Source organism: Typopeltis vanoorti, chromosome 4 (genome assembly GCF_054136105.1).
Source record: "Typopeltis vanoorti isolate ZY-2024b chromosome 4, IOZ_Tvanoo_1.0, whole genome shotgun sequence".
NCBI classification, from domain to species: Eukaryota; Metazoa; Arthropoda; class Arachnida; order Uropygi; family Thelyphonidae; genus Typopeltis; species Typopeltis vanoorti.
The window spans coordinates 53,680,096-53,702,118 of NC_143552.1; the positions used below are offsets into that span (position 1 = coordinate 53,680,096).

At 33.5% G+C, this 22,023-nt stretch overlaps 1 protein-coding gene across 1 annotated transcript in view; it reads right to left on the bottom strand.

The window, feature by feature from the left end:
* Nucleotides 1–10,738, bottom strand: part of mspo (M-spondin) — a 32,432-nt gene extending 21,694 nt beyond the window's left edge. The window contains exon 1 of the mRNA XM_090391172.1: nucleotides 10,489–10,738. Coding sequence (XP_090247298.1) covers nucleotides 10,489–10,678 — 190 coding nt within the window. The 5' untranslated portion in view covers nucleotides 10,679–10,738. The remainder of the gene's footprint in view (nucleotides 1–10,488) is intronic.
* Between the last annotated feature and the right edge of the window lie 11,285 nt (nucleotides 10,739–22,023).

The window sequence follows — 22,023 nt, forward strand, 5'->3', positions numbered from 1 at the left end:
GAATGGATAAAGAAGAAAGATACTTAGCTAACAGATCAAGTAAAAAAAAATCAGTTATAGAACTTGAATGCTGAGTGCACAGATAAGAAAGAACACACGAGAAAACTCAACACGAAGCCTATTTGATTGACCAGGTAATGATATAATATTGTTATCACATTGATATAAGAATAAAACAGATGTATTACAGTACTTAAAAATGCATAAATCTTACTTATTAACAGATCTTTGTGAATTATTATTATATATTACTCATCGAAGAATTATCTTATCAATGTTATAAAATTTAACTATTTAACTACTTTAAATAAGTATTGATAAAATAATTGCACAGGCGGAAGAGTGTAGCGATAATAAGCAAATATCGCCCAACTGATATTGGGATTAATATTGGTAACTTGGACTTAACGGACGTAAAATTCTGATATAGGTATTCGGAAATTCTGCAATAGGAAGGTACATGGCAAATGAACCAGGAAGTGAGGAGATCCACTTGAAGTTGTGCGTAAGGACCAGTACTTCCTGTATAGAGCCAACCAATCGCCAATCTCATATGCAATAGATGGGCATTTCCTTTCGGCCTCCGTATTTGAATGCGTGAGAAACACTGATTTTTCATCTGGCGAAACAGACAAATCGAACACATATTATTCCCCCCCCCCATCGGAGACCGGATTAACCGCCCCATTTTAGCATTAATTAGATTTATACGAAGCCAAGTTATTAGCCCTGACTGGCTATTAATATCAGGTAAGTGATGTGATTCTTATTCAATCCACTTTCATAAAATGATTTTCTGTTATACATCATACTTTAAAAAAATGCAAATATCATCCCTTGAGCATGAAAATTCTGTCGATTCAAAAACAGTTCTAAAATGAAGGAGGGAGCGGACATCAGTTGAAGAATCGCTTGAATAACTTAGAACAGATATTCTTTCCCCTCAGAAAAATAAGGAGCGATAAACACCCCAGACTATATGTAACAGAATAGTTTCGTTTGCTTTAGATAGATGTGAAGTAATGTTTCCATGGCAATAGGTTTATTAGTGTGTGAATGGCAAGTTAGTGTTACCGCGTCCAAATGTTGTTCGTTCGATTCCAGTTTACTGCAAAATTGATCATTTCTGTTTTTTCCAAGTGCCTCGTTCGTTTTACTCTATATACATCATATAACATAACATCTTATTAGGTATCAGACCATAAAAACACAACGATTTATGTTAATAAGATACCGATATCATGGATAGGTGTGCAGTGATATGAGTATGATATAATGATTTGAGGATGTACATTGTTACAACTGCAGTGAAGGATAAGGGTAGGCGGAGATTACTTGACGGTGTAGCCTCATAATTATGCCTTATTAAAAAAAGAATAAATCAAAAAGCGATGTTTTTATTCAAGTGGTTTCTAAAGCTTCCCACCATAGGGGCCGAATTTTGCCGCTGGCAAAATCCCAGAATAAATTGAAAGTTTTAGGAGGTCATAAATATCCTTGTCATTCACACAGAATAGCGGCTGTCGCTGTACGATGTAGTCTTTATGAGTCATCGAGTGCACCCTTTGCCAGAGCAATGACTCGTAAGAAACTTAACAAAAAACAGAGAAAATTATTTGGCATCTGGCTGCATTCTTCGTGGAATTTTATCCCTCTTTTTTTTTTCTGAAGTTCGAAAACTTCAATAATTTGTTTATAAAAAAATAGCACGAATTAATTAGTGAATCTGCTGAAGTCAATTGCTTGCTCATCAATACAGGATCTAAATTAATTCGGAACTGTTTTCTGTCTTTTAATTTCCCCTCCCTTCTGACCACAAAGAATCGGTTTGTAACATCCGATACCTATTAATTAAAGGATCTTGTGGACCAGTTGTTCCCAAATTACTGTCCATGATCATCCTGTTAGCGCTTTGGGGAAGTAAGCGAGAATTATAAGGAAGTCGTCTCCGTTGGCATAATCTGATGGACCAATACAGAAAAAAAGGGATAAATACTTGCAACTTGTTTTTTAGCAAGAGCGTGAGTGGTTCACCCGTTAAAATGGAGGATTGCAAATTTCATCCCATACTGGAAATTGAATTAGCAATCCTTTATTCTGACTTAGTGGTACTGTATACCACTAAGTCAGAATAATCTGCCACACCATTCAGCTAAGAGAAACACTGCTAATATGTTTTTATCCTGAGAAGCATTTTGTACCGCATTATAAGAAATTGCATCTTCTACCTACATTTGTATCGTTCAGCTTATTCAAAGCAGTGCACTATTTGTACAATTAATACATTAATTGCTATAAATCAGAACAATGCTAATTTGATCATATGTCACTTTTATTCGCTGTACGCATTTCGAAGCGCAATATATATATATAATTACATGTGCATACCTTGTCCTTCTTTCGGTTAATTAACCTTTTAACTTAATGATGTATTATAAAAACATCTTTTTTATGCTCTTAATATCTTGATATTAATTACTTTATCGTCCTTTCTTTGGGGAGGGGAATAGGGCTTCGCTGTGTAGCTAGAATTTTTCTATCTGAATACGCATTTTTTGATGTGCCATAACATTCTTAAGTTAAACATGATTATTACGTGTACCTACCAACTGCAACTACTATAGGTAAAAGGATAGCACAGTTTCCTTATTTTGTATGATGAATTGTATGATTGTTTGCTTTCATATAATGAGTGGACAGCGAAGAATTATATTCCAGTTTCAAGTAATTAACCTTTTATGATGAATAAGATAATTTTAAGAAACTTGGTATATCAAAATCGATTTCATTTGTAGCAAATAAGATTATTATTGAATTGACTGAGAAATAGGTTAGGATCAACCAAAATGAACAAGATAATAATTGTCGGAAAAGCCGATTTTAACTGACAAATCGCAGTTGTTCGTGTATGCACTGAATGGTTCCCCTCAAATCTCTCTCTATATAAAGAAGTTTCATTTGAGACTACAGAAGGATATGATGTAATGTTTCCATGGCGACAGCAGGTTCCGCTACTACAATAGCAGATGAGTTATTAAAATACGCTCTTCTACATCTGAATGTTCTGATTTCCAGTTCAAATTCCGGTAAAATATTTTTTGGAAATGAAAAAAAAAAAGGAAATCGAAATAAGCGATGTTCAAAACCCCTCCTTAGCACAGTCGTGATATTTGCGTTTCGTTTACTAATATCTGAGTCAGAATCCTCTCTAGGATGTGAAGAACCTTTATAAGGGAGCTTTCAACAGAAAGTTAGCTAGTCTCAACTGAAGGTGGAGTAGTTTTATAAAGTAGAAATCTGGTTTTTTATCCTAACAAACAGAAGACCGAGCGCAATTAACAGATATATAATACAATATCTTAATAAACTTGGTTGCTTCGGCAGTAATTCTAAAAAAAAAAAAAAGTCTAATAGAGAAATAAAAATATTCTTAAAATTACCCAAAAAAAAAAAAAAAAACAGACTGCTGATTAGTATTCTAGATATCAGAACATTCAGCTATGTATGACTGTAGCTGTTATAAAAGTTTTTAGTTCAGTAATTGCGAAGCACTTATGCAGCCTCCTTGACCATAACTCAGAAGCGGGGGGGGAGGAAACTGAAGGAATATTAACCCACACTTTCCTGGGTTTCCAAACGGGTCACTAACTCTTCGCGTCCATTACGGAATAGATTATATATATATATAAAAAACGAGCGCGCCAGGCAAATATAGGATGTACGAACTTGTGTCATTTAGCCACCCTGGTGTCATCTGTATTTATAACCGGAGGTGAGTAAGACAAGGTGCGGTGTCACGGTAGGTCTGAGTCATTCGCCCACAGATAGAGCCGAGTATCAACCTTCGTCCTAGGCGAAACAAGAAATTTAGGGAGAGACGACCAGCTTGGTGTATTTATAACAGTGGGTTTATTTTAGTGGCAAACAGTCTTTTTTAGAGGATTTTAATTTATTTGGCGTTTTTTCCCCTTTCATATTGTTAGCGTTTTGCATTCCAGAACTTCTGGTCCTCGCATATACCCACCAGACCTTGAAGTCCTATAAATATAGGTCAAATACCGTAATGCAAAACTAAGTTTACTTTACTTTGACTACTCGAAGTCCAGGAAGTTTTAGCTTTCTTTTTTTCTCCATTTCTTTTTCAAAAATCATATAATCCTTTTAATCTAAATAGTTTATTATTGATTGTTCATGTGGTACAACAAATTTAATAATGTATGTCGGCATCTCTGATTTCGGTAGCCTTAACATCTTCCCAGTATTGTATCCTAGGACTGAAAGTTTCCACAGAGGCTCTATCCTTCCACTTCTCCTCGATACTTATAATTAAATAAAGAGCGACACTCCCAATGTTTTAACTAAATCAATTAATTAATTAAACTAAATTACAAAAGATGCAAAGATGATTTCTTCAATTTTTTTGTATTATTGACATTTTTTTTTTTTTTAAATAATGCTATCATTAAACTTTTAGAAATAGACCCGATTTGCATTCTGTCGTAATGCTCTTCTTGGGCATCAATTAGAATTGACGTCTCTCAACATATAATAAAACTGACCAAATTGGGAGCACTGTAGTCAAATGAAAGTCGCTGCTCTTGATTAAAAGGTTAAGAACACTTAATTCAGCAAGCGCTGGAGTTGCAAACGCGATTAGCAAATTCTCTATTTGATTTTAGACATTGGGTAAACAGGGGTAGACAACATTTTGCATCCGTGCTAAAATTATCTGGCGATTACCCTTCGAACATTCCTGAAGATAGTTGTTTTTGTTATGCCCAGGCTTTTCTCCGTGTGGTTCGGAGTTCCAAATTAAGCAGGATTGTATGGAAAACTTTCGGATTAAGTTGGGATAATAACATTCTCTATGAAATCTTTAAATAATTTTATGTGATTACGAACAAAAATGTGACTGACTCTCTCTTTCTCTCTGATACGTCACTCGGTGCTCTTAGCGGATATTGCACGGGTTCTTTCAACTACATATAGAAGAGGTAGTTGCTAGATTTGACGAAAAGGAATTCGGTACGTAATCGAACTTTTATTCAATTCACTGGTGATGTGGCGCTCTTCAGCTAGTTTTTATCGTGACCTTGACACACATTATGTAAAAATACATCATACGTTATATTGACCACTTTATTAATAATTTTATATTTTTATGTGCTGCATTTGTTAATAAATAACATTAATTAAAAACAAAAGCTTTTTTTTATTATTTTCCTAAACATAGCTTAGAAATTATGTAACAATCATGTTTAATGCAATTATAACCACTGCTCGCTCCATTACTACAATTTGGATTTTTTTTTTTTTTTTTTTTTTTTGTTTACGTAACGCATAATAGTGCATAATTACAGTCGGTGGCTAATTAGACCTAACTGATTAGCTTCTCAGGTGGAACGTTTCCTGTTATTTATAAATGGACAGCTTCTGAATAGCTTAATTTCTACGTACTGCACAATTTCATGAAATATATGGGACCCAAAATTACTGCCCTTTAACACAGGTCATCAGAGTATCATGGCCTCTTCCAAATGTATTGTAAAGTTCTTTCTACAGGTTATTTTTCTTCAAGATGCTAAAACTCCTATTAACTTCAGCAATAATAGATAAATTAAAATGTATACTGCAAAATTATCATACAGTAATCAGAAAATATACAAATAATTCTTATGTAAATATTGTACATACACCATTTTAAAATTAAAATGTAATTACTAAAATATAACAATATTTGAAGTGTAACATTAATTAATACAGCAGCAAGTAATAAAATCATATTTTACATATTAAAATGAAAAGGTGAAAAGCAAATGCTGTTAGTGTGTTAATTATAATTATTTATATTTAATGTATCGCATAAGTATACAACTGATAATTAATTATTATATTAACTATTTATAATTTAATTATACTGATTGTTTATAAAGAATAAGTATAATTACAGTATATCATACTGACTTTATCTTATCTGTTACACAAGATAAGCACCATCGCTTACTTCTACGATTCTCAACCTTTTTTTTAGTCTACCGCTTCCTTTTTTTCCAACTATTTCTTACTAACGCCCCCTCACGGGAAATGAATGATGTCACTCACTTGACTAATAGAAATACGTCACAAAACAAATCGTCTGTCTGGGACAAAAAAATGCGGGTTATGCGCCTTTTATTGCAATTTACATAACAGTAATTAAAAGTTTTTATTGGTGTAAAGAAGGCAATTTATATCAGAAGAGAAAGGCGTGATGCCATTTTAAGCGGAAAAAAATCCGCCCATATAAATGTGTAATTATCAACATTGGTTGCAAATGAAAAGTCAACATTATAAAGTCGGTAATAAACCAAATGCACCCACACATTTCTAAGCGTTCCAGGAAGTGGTGTTGACCCCAGGAATTTAGTTGACTAAATGTTTATATATATATATATATATATATATATATATATATATATATATATATATATATATATATATATATATATATATATATATTTGGAGTTTTATTGTTTTCGAAAAAAAATTAATTACTGTTTTTTGGTATTGAACTTCTATAGTAAGTAAAGTATGAATTACTCAACAACTGAATTTGTTTGTTCGGGTGACTTGATGACAAATCCCCATATTCTAAGAAAATCATTGGGATTATTATTAAAACACGAATAAAGCATTATAAGTACCATCGTTTAAAATATTTTTCATAAAATGCCTAATAAAAGGTTATTTTCCCATAGTAAAATATGCCGGAATATGGGTGCACCCGTATTGTCAAGGGAATGATTTATCAGGGTTAAACTGCAAGCAACTCTCCAAAGTACACGAATAACTAAACAGGAAATTAGCTCAACAAAAGTCCAGCCTATAAGGAGGCATTCTTATCAGCAAGTATACTAAGAAGTGCAACATCGGCACTGAATAATGAAAACTTTGTGTAAACCTGCCAATATATTGGTGGTGGCGTAGGCTTGAAAGATCTCTGGGAAAAGTTATTTTCGCTTTCAGTCCAGAATAAAGGCACTTTCTTATCTTCCATAAATGTGAAGCAGGTGTAGATGATAAGATCTTCTTTAAAGGATCTTGATACAAGACTTTCTTGTGCTGTACCAGAAACACTTGTACAAAATAAGCTCATGGTCACAGCATGAAAAGAAGTAAACAGTTCCTTAGTCTACAAAAAAATCAATGGAAAACTTTGAACTTTCTCATTTCCATAATGACTTCCAATTATTCAACTGTATATTGCAGTTGTTTTGGACTAAACATATCTTATTGGTCATATAGTATTCTAACTGAATTAATTGTCATATAGCGTTTAAAACCAAGCCAACATCCGGGATAGTCTTTTCATCTGTATTGCTTCGTTGAATAGACAACGACATTCCTAATTTAAGAGGAATGCCACATATGCTAATTCCCGTTTCATCTTATGAAATTTTCCCCCAGCATCAAGTGGTGCGAGGATAGCTTATCACAAATAACCTGCCCTGCCCGAATGATGTGCTTGAAATAACTATTTCAGAGAAACCTAAATTGCACACATCTCAACAGCGTGAGTCATTTGGCTCCTGTCACCTTTACTACAAGTTTGTGACAATATGCAGCTGCTATGTTGAACCATTCATTCTATAAGATGACCAACCAGTATGTGTATCGTTGCTGGGCAAAATGGGCTGGCTGCATCCGATGTTCCAGTTCTTCCCAAAAGTATTCTATCAGGACTGAGAATGCGACTAATGCAGTTTACTCAAGTTTTTGAACATAATTTTTCTATAAGCCAAGTTGCAGAATTATCGGCACTATCGTGTTGAAAGAGACATGAGTCCATTCCGTAAAAACCTATACAATGTAAAAAAGCATTGCATTGTGCAGAAGTGTTGATATCCATCGATATTTATCCTTCCAAGCATCACGACGAAGGCTCGGGGTTCCAGCTAGGAGAAAAAATTTCCACATTATTACACTTTCATTAACAAACTTTGTAGTTGAGATTATGCACTTGTGCATAAGACGTTCCCCAGGCATTTGAGATGCTTACACTCGACCATCCGATAGGAAAATGTAGCGTGATTCGTCGACCCATATATTAAGACTCTACGGTGCAATGCTTTACGGGCTAGTCAAGATTTTTTTTTTTTTTTTACATTACATAAGCCTAACATCAACTTCACAGCTGATATTATACGTATGTGACGCTGTTCTTCTCTAGTAACAGAATGTGTAGTTCTTTATTCGGTGCTCTGCTATTAACCCAAACCTTTGAACTATTGTTGATCGCTTTGTGTCAAAAGACCAACAAAATTTACGTATCACTCACCCGAGTACCCGTCGATCTTGTTGTGTTAGCTTTCTGAATTTTTCTATACGTTTCATGGCTAAGGTAGCACTGTTACGCTATTGGTTGACAATTGATGCCTACGGTTCATTTTGGGTGACGCAGTATTTTATCAATGCCACGAATGGATAAGCCACAGATGCTCCTATGATAACACCTCTTTCTCTTAGAACTTAGAAAGAGCACTACCACCAACTCTGAGCACCATCGAAAATACTAATAGTGCTCAGAGTGCATCTGTTTGCCTTATATAAACAGTAAAGGTCTGAGTAGAAACTACTCATCTGATAGAAAGCCATCTTTACCCCGTTAACCTTGTCTTTTGCACCTTATTCTGCTTTTCTCAGTTCTTCCAAACAGCTACCGTTTTTTTTTTTTTTTTAATGGCATTCTTTTCCAAGTTAGTTTAGGTCTTTTCCCTTTCCTGTCGGTGATCCACGTCAAAGCTACCCTTGGAATTTTCTCTTCTGCCCATTCTCAATACATGGCCAATCCGCTTCCGTGTCTTTTTCTTTCACTAGAATAGTTTTTGCATTGTAAGAATGTTATATAACTCATCATTTGTGTATATATATATATATACACACACAAATGATATAATATATGATTATATATATTTTTGCAAACAATTTATTTGGCCAGCTAATATAATTGCAATGTTCAAATGCTACTCAGAATGTGATTCAGATCAAATTAGGCTTCGACGATGTAAATGCTTAAATGCTTTTTTTATGTAAAAAAATTATTTTTATAGTAAGCCACAAATTGGATTGAAAGGGAAAAAATGAATATTTAGACCATCGTTGATGGTAGAAAAATATTTCATGCATTCCCACGTAAATCTATTCGCGGTCAATTCTCTAAGTAAGCCTGTTTGCTTTTAGTATTATAAGAGTTTTCAAATAGAAACGACATGGGTTGACTGTACACTGAAAGAATAAAGCACCATAAAATGACTTCTCTGTTATTCTCGGAATGCATAGGACTATCTATCTATAGAATATCTGTGGTTGACTATATTGAAAAAAGCCTCTGTGTCAAAGTGTGCTGGGCATTGAAAAACACTGAAAAATATTTTAAAAAAATCTCATTATTGTAGCTGAACTGTAGAAAATAAATACTGGTGTCTAAAAATGATGAAGGTTCTGTTTTGACAGCTTTTTACAATGAAGTTTTTCAAAATTAAATTCCTAAATACATCGGTCCATAAATGTCACTACAGAAATACCAACATTTCGTTAAATACATTTATACTAACTGCAAACAAATAGTCAAAGTTGGTGAGTATTAATGGTGAAGTTGTCCAAACACATTTCCACTCAGTTGACAGCGAAATAAAAAGTGGAGTCTCACTATGCGAAAAGCTATCATGTCAACAGATGATTATTTGTTTCTTTTATTTACACATTAACGAATGCTCTTTTGGTTTTTATATCCAACACAATCAACTCACAATAACTGTGATGCTTCACCGTCAAAGATAGTGTCAGACCTGTCATTTACATCTCATTACTAGCGATAGCATCACTGACAGCAATCACATTTTTTTCCCCCTGTCAGGCTTCATCGTTGTAGAACGGAAATATTTCACAAGTTGATAGCAATCTCTTCTCTGCGACTCCTGTCAAGCATGTTTGTCTAATAAAATGTGTGGTCCAGCACGTTGCCAATTTATTAAAATACCCAAATGACACTCCTCGGTATTTTATTTGGCCAATGGTTCAGATAAAATGAGAGATAATATTACTGAATGACACAAAATATGTGTTTATTTGGATTCATATCACGCAGATGCAGATAATTACGTTTTCTAATTTTTAAATGCAAAGATAAAAAAATGAATAAATAAATGTTCAAAAAAATTGATTATATATATATATATAGGAGCTTGACTGCAAAGCTCTTAAATTCTGTTTAATAATTATGACTTCATTGGATTACTCATTATATAAAATGCTAAGGTTTACTTTCTCCATTCTTCTTTATATCAAATTACTTCCGCTAGTACCAAGAATAGCCAGCATCAAATATCACTACGGTCATATGAAGCCAAGTGATTACAACAACGGCAAAGCTATTTGAGAAGACCGATATTAAACATCAGATGTCTACTATATTACAATTTTAATAATAAAAAAAGACAGCGAACTTACCAACAATTATTGACCATTGAGCATGAGGGCGCCACTTCGGATATTGCTTAGGAAACCTCTCCTCTGACCACTCAGTGTGCAACATCATTTTGTACACAGCCAGTTGATCTGTAGGGCACCCAGACTGGGCCTCCACTATCACCAAAAGCGTGACAAGTGACAAAAGAAAGAAAAAGCTATAGAAGAACATATTAGACTACTGAATTACTTTCTCCACTATTCCACAGATCTCCTTAGATACAGGTGTCAATAGTTCCACCAATATCTCGCTCCTTCAACTCACACCATGCTTCCCTTCTTTATAGCCTACGGGTTATTTGCATTACCACTACGTCACTCACGTGTGAGACTTCTGTCCTTGCTACCAAGACTCGGGATAGGAGGAGTTCGTTGCCAGGCAACGATTCACTCCCTCTCTCTTTTCTTTAGTTCTCCCACCATGTTACAGAACAAGTGTTAGAAAACGGCAACCACAAGTTTCTCTTTTTCTCTCTCTCTATTTTTCATCCCTCTAAAAAATCGTTATAATATATTTAACTGAACTTTTATGAATCTCTAGAAGGCAAAACACAGTATTTGCTACACAAGTATTTTATAAGGAAAAACATCAATTCTGTAATAACACAGGGCTTCATTAAATAGAAATTCTTTATCAAGCAGTGAACTATCAGCACAGATAGACACTATGAATATTAAATACTATTAAACACTGATTAAGAAAACAAGACTAAAATTGTTGGTTATCTACGTACAGCTATAATGGACATTATAATTTATGAGCACTTAAAGGATTTTAGGATATATTTTATGCGTGTTACAGCATGAAATTGTGTGTGTGTGGGGGGGGAACACTAAAAGTTGTCATAAATTCCTTAACAACAACAAGCAAATATCTAATGCTAATTAGTACAATTTTCTGATAAAAAAAAACTAGTTCATTTGGTTCGTTTATGACATTTTTATTGATTATAATCGCCGGCATATGCACCTAAACCCATTTCTTGCTGTCTTCGATATAAGTCTGCTCTATAATTAAGGATACTTTCATTCTGCGGTCGTCAGAGTAGTCCGAATGCTAAATTTCAATTCCTGTGAAAAGGATTGGTATCTAAATAAAAGATTCTCTTCGAGAATCTCGCAGAAAAAAAAATCATGCAATAAAAGTTTGAGAAGACAAGTAACTGGAAGGCGTAAATAAATGTGGGTTATGGTTTTAGTTATCTTATATCGACGAGCTGAAATAATTCAGTTTTATAATCAAAACTATTTACGTTGCAAAAGCGAATTAACTGTAGTGAGTATAAACTTCTGTAACATATCGTAGATATGATTAGAAGAAAGTATATTGGAAGGTGCGCAAGATAAATTTACTGATTAATTCAAAATGTGAAACGAATCCATGTTTATTCTACACTTTGGTCGTCACTGTTCTCATTCATAAGTAAAAATGAAATTTAAAAATAAAGTTTAACTTAAACCGCATAATAAACGTCTGCAGCTCATCATCATATCGAGTAAACCTGAGACTTGCACTAGTAATGGGTGCAAGTCCGATATTTACTCTTGCATTTTTAGTAACGTAGTTCTTAATACCGAATTCTTCCAAATGTAACAACGAATAGTAAAAAAAATTAAATAGTTGTGCAACTATTCAATAAATCATATCACTGCATTGTTCTTTTTTTTTTTGTCTAATGTTAAAGAGGGTTTCAACTTTAAGGTCTTTTTTTTATAATTAGAAAATTCGATCTGATTATCTGATGCATAGCCTTAAACATAAGTCTAATTTAATGACATTATAAAATAGCAAGCAGTTTCTTGCTATCCAAACGGTTACATTTCACCAAAGGCAAAAAAACTAATTAAAATATATATACATATACAAAGACTGTTCTTTGCTTCTGCTTCTCAGAAATAGTGCACTAAGGTTCACGCTATCAAGCAGTACAGTTAATTCTAATCATCATAACAGTTTTGAGAATTTATTGAAACACGAAAAACAAGTTTGTTTTAATATTTCTCAATAGCTCATTGTTCTTCTTATGGTTTAATCCATACAAAATAAAATAAAATAAATAAACACAGTATTAAGAATAACAGCTATCAACACTTCTCTCAAGGCTATGCCATTACTCTCAAAAGGTATTCAGAAAAAAACATGAAAATTCCAGTAGTTGACCGAGTAAGACTACGAAATACATTTTTCTAAATTTAAAAAAAGATGATTTGTTCAGACTGTTGATCGTGAAAGGAAAGTGCAGATGAATACAGGGAAGTAATCATTATGACAACGGAAGTCGCACAGGCAGGCCTCTGCACAAGCACTTGCTCTGAAAGATTTACGACTTAATGGAGGTGGACATGAATATCAGTAGGAGTTTACCATGTCGTAACAAAATGAGTTTCAAATTTACCCTTCCCATTATTGACGATAATGGAATTTACTATGACGATAAAATATAAATTAAAGAGAAAAGCATGTAAATCACACGAAAATAAACTACATAGATATGCACAGAAATTTATTTAGTGTTCACCAGGCAGTTCTGTGAAGATCAGAAAATAAATGCCGGCGTTTTTAAAAAAAGTCTGCATGGATATAAAACACGAGTTTAGATTTTTAAATAAATGTAAATTTAACTATTCTTGTTTAATTAGCGCAAGAAAATGATATCTTTCAAGAGCCTGCATATGAAATCGCAGTTGGAGTTGTTACTCAGTTTTCCCGAGCTGTGTCGCTGTACAACCGCATTATAGGGTTAAGAAATTAGTAAATTTTTTTCTGAGTTTATGAAAATGAAGTCAAAGGTGATGCACCAATTCCAATATCCTGGATGAAACTGAGCTCTTGAATAGTTTCTTTGATTCTATAAATAAAGGTGGATGCAGAACAAATTGGTCTATGCTCAAATACCCTATTTTCTTAAAATAGGTATCTCATCATTACTTTCCACAAGAAAGCTTTCTAGTTACATCGATTTAAAAATCTGCGCGAAATCATACCACCTACAACAAGGATACGAAGGCAAATATGCATTATTTTACATATAAAATTATTTTAAAAAAATTAGTGATTAAGTCGACGAACCAGTTTATATTCTTAATAATAATATTCTAGTTATGCAACATAATATGATATGATGCATTCTATATCGCGTTTTCAATTATTTGTTGTTTTGTTTACAAATCCCCATTTTAGGAGTAAGCTACAGTATGCTTCTGGGAGTTCCGTGAGCCAATTATCGAAATCTTGTTTGTTTATGGAAGCCTTGTTATTCGCGAAATGCAGGTATTGCTGTATTACGAATTGTGCCATTTGTTTATTCACCTACCTTACGTACATCATGGACTGAAATAACGTGTGATAGATCTTAAAGGTTCAGATAATTTTTATTCTTAATTTGGAATCAGTGATCAGAAAGAAGGAACCAAAATCCGTAGCACTTGCTATCAAACAACGAAAGTATGTTATGGCACAGGTAATACATATTTTTTAACTGTTACTTCGAAAAAGAATAGCGAACGTAGTCAAGTGTAATATTCGTAATACATGAGTTGTAATTCATTGAATTGAGAGTGAATTTATCAGTAATTCACTCATACCTAAGTAGATGTTTGAAGATCATCTTTCGCTTTCAATAATTTCTACGGTTGAACTACAGTATTACAAAATTTTCTTTTATAGCTTATGGAGAAATTATACTCAAACTACGCATTACACTTATAATTTATGTATTATAATCAAATGTTATGCAAAAGAAAATTACCCTTGATTCTTATTTAAGTTACCTGTTGAACGGGCGACTGTAGCAGCATCTTTGGATGTTCAGGAATGGTAGTTCTCTTCTGTGTAGGGCATATGACTCATATCCAATTCAATATTATGGTTGGTAGAGGCGAAGTGGGAAGAAAGGCCTGATATATCTTGTCTGTTATTCCTTACACAGCCTATGTGCTCTTTCTTTCTTGTTTCAAAACTTCTAGATGTCAGTCCGATGTAATTGATGCCGCACGAACAGGGTATGCTGTAAACTCCAGAGTATTTGTAGAAAGGATGGCTATCGTTCGGGGATCTTATAAACTTTTGAATGGTCTCAATAGGTTTGAAGGTTACTCTGATATTATATAGTTTTAGAAGAGCTAATTTTTTGGATATGGTACTAACAAATGAATTTGTTATAGAGCTGATGTATTGGGTTTCATCTCGTTGTCTTTGTGGTATGTTTAAAGAGAATCTTGTTGATGAGTCTTGTAGGGTAGCCATTAAGGGATAAATCTCTGGATATGTTCATGCGGCATCAATTACATCGGACAGACATCTAGAAGTTTTGAAACAAGAAAGAAAGAACACATAGGCTATGTAAGGAATAACAGACAAGATATATCAGGCCTTTATTCCCGCTTCGCCTCTACCAACCATATTATTGAATGGGATATGAGTCATATGCCCTACATAGAAGAGACTACCATTCCAGAACATTCAAAGAAGCTGCTACAGTCGCCCGTTCAACATGTAACTTAAATAAGAATCAAAGCCTAATCCTACCAGATATATGGAAAACTCTAATTAGAAAATTGCCCTTTTTTTTTGCTCTTAACATAATTAAGATTTACACAATTAAGTGCAAAACTGTTATTATTAAAATTGTTTATTAGCTAGTGAAGCTGCTGCTAATGTGTTAGTGGCATAAGAGGTTTGGATCAGGAAAATATTTAATTAAATGATAGTGTTTTAAATGCATTTTAGTAATTTATTTTTTTGAAATTCTTAAACATTTCATTCGTCAATTTTTATCTATACATAATTTTTAAATACGTGTTTAACTGTGATTGATTGAGCCTGTGAGACAGTATAGTTTGGCCAGAGACAATTCCTGTAGATTGTTCGTTACGTCACATTACATCACGTCTGTCATGCTGATGTCACGACTGACACCCAGATAGCCTGTTCGTATCAGTTAAATAGCTGAATGGAAGACAGTATCCAAGTCACTGTTGACAGCCAATAATCTAGGTCATCGAATTATTATAACATTACTTATCAAGTACTAAAGCAAATATTATCACTGATAATAATAAACAAGAAAGGAACTTGCTGTATATTCAGAGAAAAGTATACTATTACGAAGCAGAAGATGCGTAGTGTATAGATGGTGGATGTAGCGTATTAGTAGACCGTGGATTATGTAGTGTATGGACGTGTGTTGTGGATCTCTCCAGAGATGAGTCCATGGACTCCAAGGAAATTGATCGTAATAACAATAACGAAAATGAACAACGTCATTACTATAACAGTTAAAGATTGAGTCATATTTTGACATGAATTTGTTTTTCGCAAATTGCCATTAAAATTGTCCAAATGAAAGCAACATTGAGATGAATTTTAGTCGGGAACCTATCCGGTCAGAATGAAACTGTTAATATCATTTTTCAGATAATAATCAGAATTGAGTGAATGAGCTCACTTCAAACTTCATTAATTCTCTTCTGTCAGAGCAGACATTTTGCTTTGATAATCCTATTTAATATTCATATAACCCACAAGATTTCGTAGGGATTAACCTTCAGAGATAGACTTTCAATAAAAGAATCTATCCAACTGAAGTCGGGGAATAAAACGAGTACGGATGAATGGATCCAAGGAGGAGAAACACAAATCTAGGTGCTTAAGCATTTGGAGAAAGACATCTTAAAAAGGATACATTTTAGAAGATTTGGTGGCGAAAGTTTTATCGAAGGTAAACATAAATAGGTACATTTTAAACACCATTTTATTCCCAAAAGGGAGAAATAGCATAAGAGCATTTCTTAAAGGGAATAAAAAATGAATGATAAAAGGAGAGAAAGAGAGAGAACGCAGAACTGTTTAGGTCCTAACTTTTGCAAATAAGTAGCAGACTATTTCTCCTTCTGCATGAGTCAGTTTCTACTAGCAATTTAGATGTCAAGATGTCAGAGATAAATAGTACTTTCTATATTATAACATCACTATAATGTGGGGCCTGCGTAGCTTCATAGTAATTCATGATGCTAGGTTTACAGAAAAATATTTATAGTCTTGGTTTTAGTCACTGAGTAGAGGCTTTTTTTTTTCCAGTCCCTTCCAGAGTTAATAGATCTTTGACAAGGGGTATGCGAAGTTTTTTTTTTTTCCTTTCAGAAGAAAGTTGTTTTTTTAATACCGCAACTCAGCACAGTCGACATAGAATGCATACTGATAAATAGAACTTAGAATGGTGATGATCCTTTCGTCTGAAAACAAAAAAACGTACTGAAAGAATACACAAAGTCCGGCTACTTACCGAATTCCAAAATGTTAGTGCCAAACAAATAGCTGTCTGTTTCCATCTATTTATTCTTTTATTTTATTTACTATCTCTTGGATATAGAAAAACAAACTGACAATAAATGACTTTTTTTTTTCCCAGCGACTGAGGCCTTCTTAAACTAAGGATAAATATGCGATCTTAGATGGATTTAAGTAAAAGTGCATTCTTGAGAAAAACTGACATCTCGCTTTATATAAAAATCATTTCGTACACAGTACAGAAATAAGAACTCCATGATTTGCCCCAATTCATATTATACCTGGACACATTTCGTAACCGCTATGAAATGTATTCCATGTTTGAAAACAGGAACACCCGTAGAGGAGCCAACCCTACAGTCTTAGATCTACTAAGTCAATATTAAGGGAGGAGGGAACAGCAAGTGAACCATATACTGATTGAACAACTACAGTAGCTACCCTTGCTACGAAATGCAACGTTGCATATGGTTGGCTGGTGGCTATTTGTTCAGTTTATCGTTTTACTCATCCACTTTCTCATGTTTTTAATTTATTTTTATTTGCTTTTAATATTTGAATTTAAATCATTCATGAATACATTAATTAACCATGGCCTAACACTTAACTTTCTAGTATCCCCCCCCCCCCTCTCCAAACAACCTGGCCCTCTGAAGACTCGAAATAGGCTGCTCCTTATTTGCAAAAGTTAGGACCTAAACAGTTCTGCGTTTTCTCTCTCTCTTTCTCTCCTTTTATCATTCGGTTTTTATTCCCATTAAGAAATTCTCTTATGCTATTTCTCCCTTTTGGGAATAAAATGGTGTTTAAAATGTACCTCTTTATGTTTACCTTCGATAAAACTTTCACCACACCGTTTCTGAATACTTCCGTTTATTAACCAATTTTTCTACTCATTTCACTAGGTAGATCTTTTGTATCTATTTGTACATTTTAACCAACACGATTTCTTATGCGAAACGTTATGAACTCCAGTAAATGATGCTAAAATTCAAATAAATCGCCTAATCATCATTACCTTCGTCTATTTTCTTTCATCGTATAAAAATAAGATGATCGTCTTCCCCCCCCCACCTTAACGAAATCAAACTGTGATACGTTTAATAAATCATCTTGTCAAGAATATTCTGGATACTATTCTCAATTAATTCTGCTATTACTTTGTCTCTAATACTAAGGCTGGTCTATAAGTCTGTGTGATCAACCATCCCCATGAAATGGAATACCGATGCAAATTTCCAATCAGAAGGGACCGTTTCCAACCTCAATCTGATACATTGAATAGATGATCAGAAGTGGATTGATTAACCCTAATATATACCTGCTTACCGTCAAAAAGGAGATATCATCCTCTACAAGCAACCTAATCAATTGCAAAGCGATTTAAGATATCACAATTTCTCCTTCATATATAACATCATTATTCATAATACCACTTGCAAAACTCTTGTTAAATCTATTTTTTCTGCAGTCATACCTTAATCGTTCAGAATTGTTCCAAAATGAACTGTTTGTTTATATTATCATCATTTCTTTTTACATATACATTAAAGATTTTCCGGTTAATCTTAGTATTTCTATCTAGATGTAATTCAAATTTTGCTTAACAATCTTTAGCCTACGATTTGGAAAGCTATTTATGTTTACGTCATCATACTTATAACTAATTTATTAGACTGATTCCATAGATTTTTTTATTGCAGCGTATTTCTTTAAAAAATGGATAATGCACGTAGGGATAAAATTATGCAAAATGTCCCTCAGTGTTATCCATTTTCAATTAGTGCTCCTTATATTAAACAATGTCCCCCAGTTCGTACTCTCAACGTTAGCTTTTTTTTTTTTTTTTGAAAGTTCCCGAGTCTTGGTTCTCCTTCTAAGGGCAAGCGACTGCCATTACAGGAAGTTTTTGAGTAATATTGGCCTCTATTAGGCTTATACATGATGCTTAAGATAACTCTCACGAATTTTCTCCAAAAAATTACTATTCCTTACATTATTAGCTATCTTATTTCCGTTCAATATCTAACATAATAGAATTCCCCATTAACTTGACTGTTCTTTCTCTTTAAGTACTTGGTCCATAATATCATCACTACTTTCTACATTACGGTAAAATTTTCACCTACTATCGCACAGACTCCGAGTTCAGTATGTATTACAATTTCTCTAACTCCTATCCTGAATACGCATTCATTGCATTATCAATCCCATAACTGAAATCTTCCCCAATAAGCAATAACTACCTCCTCTTTACCAACTCGGTCTCTTCTGACAACAGCATAACTCTCATTATGCATTTCGATATTACGAACATCATCTTTGAGCCATGACGAATAAATTCTCACCATATGCGATTTAATTTCTCCAATTAATCATTTAAACTGTGTTTTTTTTAACGCTTCATGCATTTGTAGATAAGAACGCCATGCTGATTTTCCCTTAGTTAATTCGAACGGCCTTCTTATTATTATTTACTTTTTAACCCCCCCCCTCCATTAACTACCATAAATTTCCATTGGTATCGTTTTTAAAACTTATAAATGTTAACTCAACTCGATGAATTCTCCAGTATTTAGTTGGATACCATCGCCACTAAACCATTTGCGATTATTGACAAAACTTAAATGAATAAAGTTACAGTTATGGGCAGCGCATAATCTGCTTAGAATCTAAGCAGATTATGATCTGAGCATTATATTTAATAAAAATTAATCTTTTTCACTCTCAACTTCATTATAATATAATATAAATCTCAGTTAATATAAATTTCGAGAACTTCTCCTGTACCCCTTTAAATAACCCCGATTAGTTCAATTGTTTTCACTAATATAAAACTTAAGAAGTTTGTTATTTTCCTTATACATAACTATTTATATTACTTACTCTAGACTCACGCAAAACATACAGGAGAAATATTCTTGCGATGTAGCCTGCATATACTATTCCTCCCACTTCTCTTACCATAGAACCGCCACAGATTTTAGTGCTAGAACCTAATGGAAATTTCACTCTAACACATACGCAGTTTAAGGGACCCGTTTATTAAAATACCCCTTCACATCGGATTTGTTCACCACAATCAACTATTTTCATCCGAATTCTCGGTAGTATTGTATATTCCCAATTGGTCATTTTTAATATTGAAACACTTATCCTCCATCACCCCATACAGAATTTATGAATTCTTTACATGACTCAGCCTGTCTTTTTCCTGATCCTAAGTAACTTTCTGCAGTCGATACGCTATTAATTATCCCGCCACTTGGTAACTTTCACTGATTTCCCCCAAAGTCTGAATTTAGTACACCACACTATACCAGACCTATTTATTTATGTCTGCCATAATTGGCTATTTTAAAGTGCTTACAGATAAACCAAATATCACTTTCAGCGCTTTCTTCAAGTTTTATGGGTCAGCAAAACCCCACATGTCAATTATCACATTCATTCAAGCTTCCGCCCAAATTCTATTCTTCAGAGTTAAGTGCCACTATTTTTTCTCTACCCAAGTCGAGGAATATAAAAATTATAAACTCTAACATAATATAATACTGTACTACTCATCAAACTATTTACCATTAAACTTATTCTAAACTAATCCTTCTTTATGCGTAATTTGGCAACACTCTCAACAACTTCTATAATGTAATACATTAAAAAATTCAGGAGCTCAGAGAACTTCCTCTTGTTTTCACATATGCCACCTATTAATGGAAGTCGAAAATTTTATACATTATGCTATTCTGAAATGGAAAAGATTTTTGATATGATGACAATAAATAAGAATAAAACAGTCTCATAACGCTAATTGATCTACTGTATCATATTTGTATAATTTTGTAACGAACTAAGATGAACAAAATTCTAAAGTGAAAATCTTGTGTAATGAGGATTTATTTTTAATTGAACCTAGAAATACAACTAAAATTTATTTAGAACTTGTAAAAGTAGTAATATATTATTGCTATATCTGCTGCTTTTTCTTTTTTGGATACATGAATAATGAAGTAGAGCATTCTATTTTATTTGAACACATGCGCAATGATATCAAACGGGCTTTTCCAAACAAATCTAATACAAGACATTCGGAAAATGAATTTCACTGATGTGTTAATTTAGGATGTGCAGGGAAACTCCGTCAGAAAACGAATGTATAAAAAGAAAATTCGATAAACTTTATTAGCCTAGATCATGTCTGTAACGATAGAGGTGAAGAAAGGACAGGTCAAGGACAAAGAAGTACGCAACACCCTATTTCTAGAAGTGTCTCGCACACCACCCAGGGTAACTGGTATCCCAGGGCGACAGTTTCTCATTGAACTGTTACATCATCTTTGTCGTAATGCCGAAGCTGGTTTCAGAAGGATGTAGAAAGTGATCCAGTATACAGAAAGTATGATGTGTGTGTGTGTGTGTGTGTGTGTGTGTGTGTGTGTGTGTGTGTGTGTGTGTGTGTAGGGGGGGGGGATACCATGTTCCTAATATTAAGAACACGATAGTGGCAAGTAAAATTAATTACTTCTAAAACAGCTTTGTCTTAATTCTGAAATAAATATTTTTTCATGCAAAACCTACTTCAAGATGCTATTCCTCGTTATAAGGAGGGAAACTTTCTTTATATCATTCTTGTCCATGAATGCCAGTCTCCATCGGCATTGAGGTGTCCCATATACAAATATGGGGCACTACGTAATGTTTAAGATATAATTACAGTAACATACTAATCATGGATAGTTCTCCATAAGAAAAGCGACTAATAAAACAAAAATGTTATTATAGAAGCATCAAAAATTATTCCATAATGAAATATTGTTTATAATAGACATATCTAGCTTTTTTTTCTTTCTTTGGCATTATGGTTTGCTCAAAAAATAGCCATATTAGAAATAATTTCAGAGACATTATCAACTGCCGACTGCCACCTGCTATGAATTATTAAAAAAGATTGAATAATTTGAGTATTTCTATAAGTGCACTTTTCGATGTGGTATATGCCATCAGCTGCATTTGTCAATCGAGAGAGAGAGAGTATACAATTTTATCAAAACTTTCGCACAAAATACAATTTGATTTAGAACAGAAAGGTAGCAGAGAACGCTTAAAGTTATAAAAACACAATTTCCTTATTATATCTCGATATTTAATCATAAGTGATTTGTAATAGTAACTTATATAAATTCACCGCACCCCTTTTAAAATATTAATCTCATGAAAGGTTGGATGGA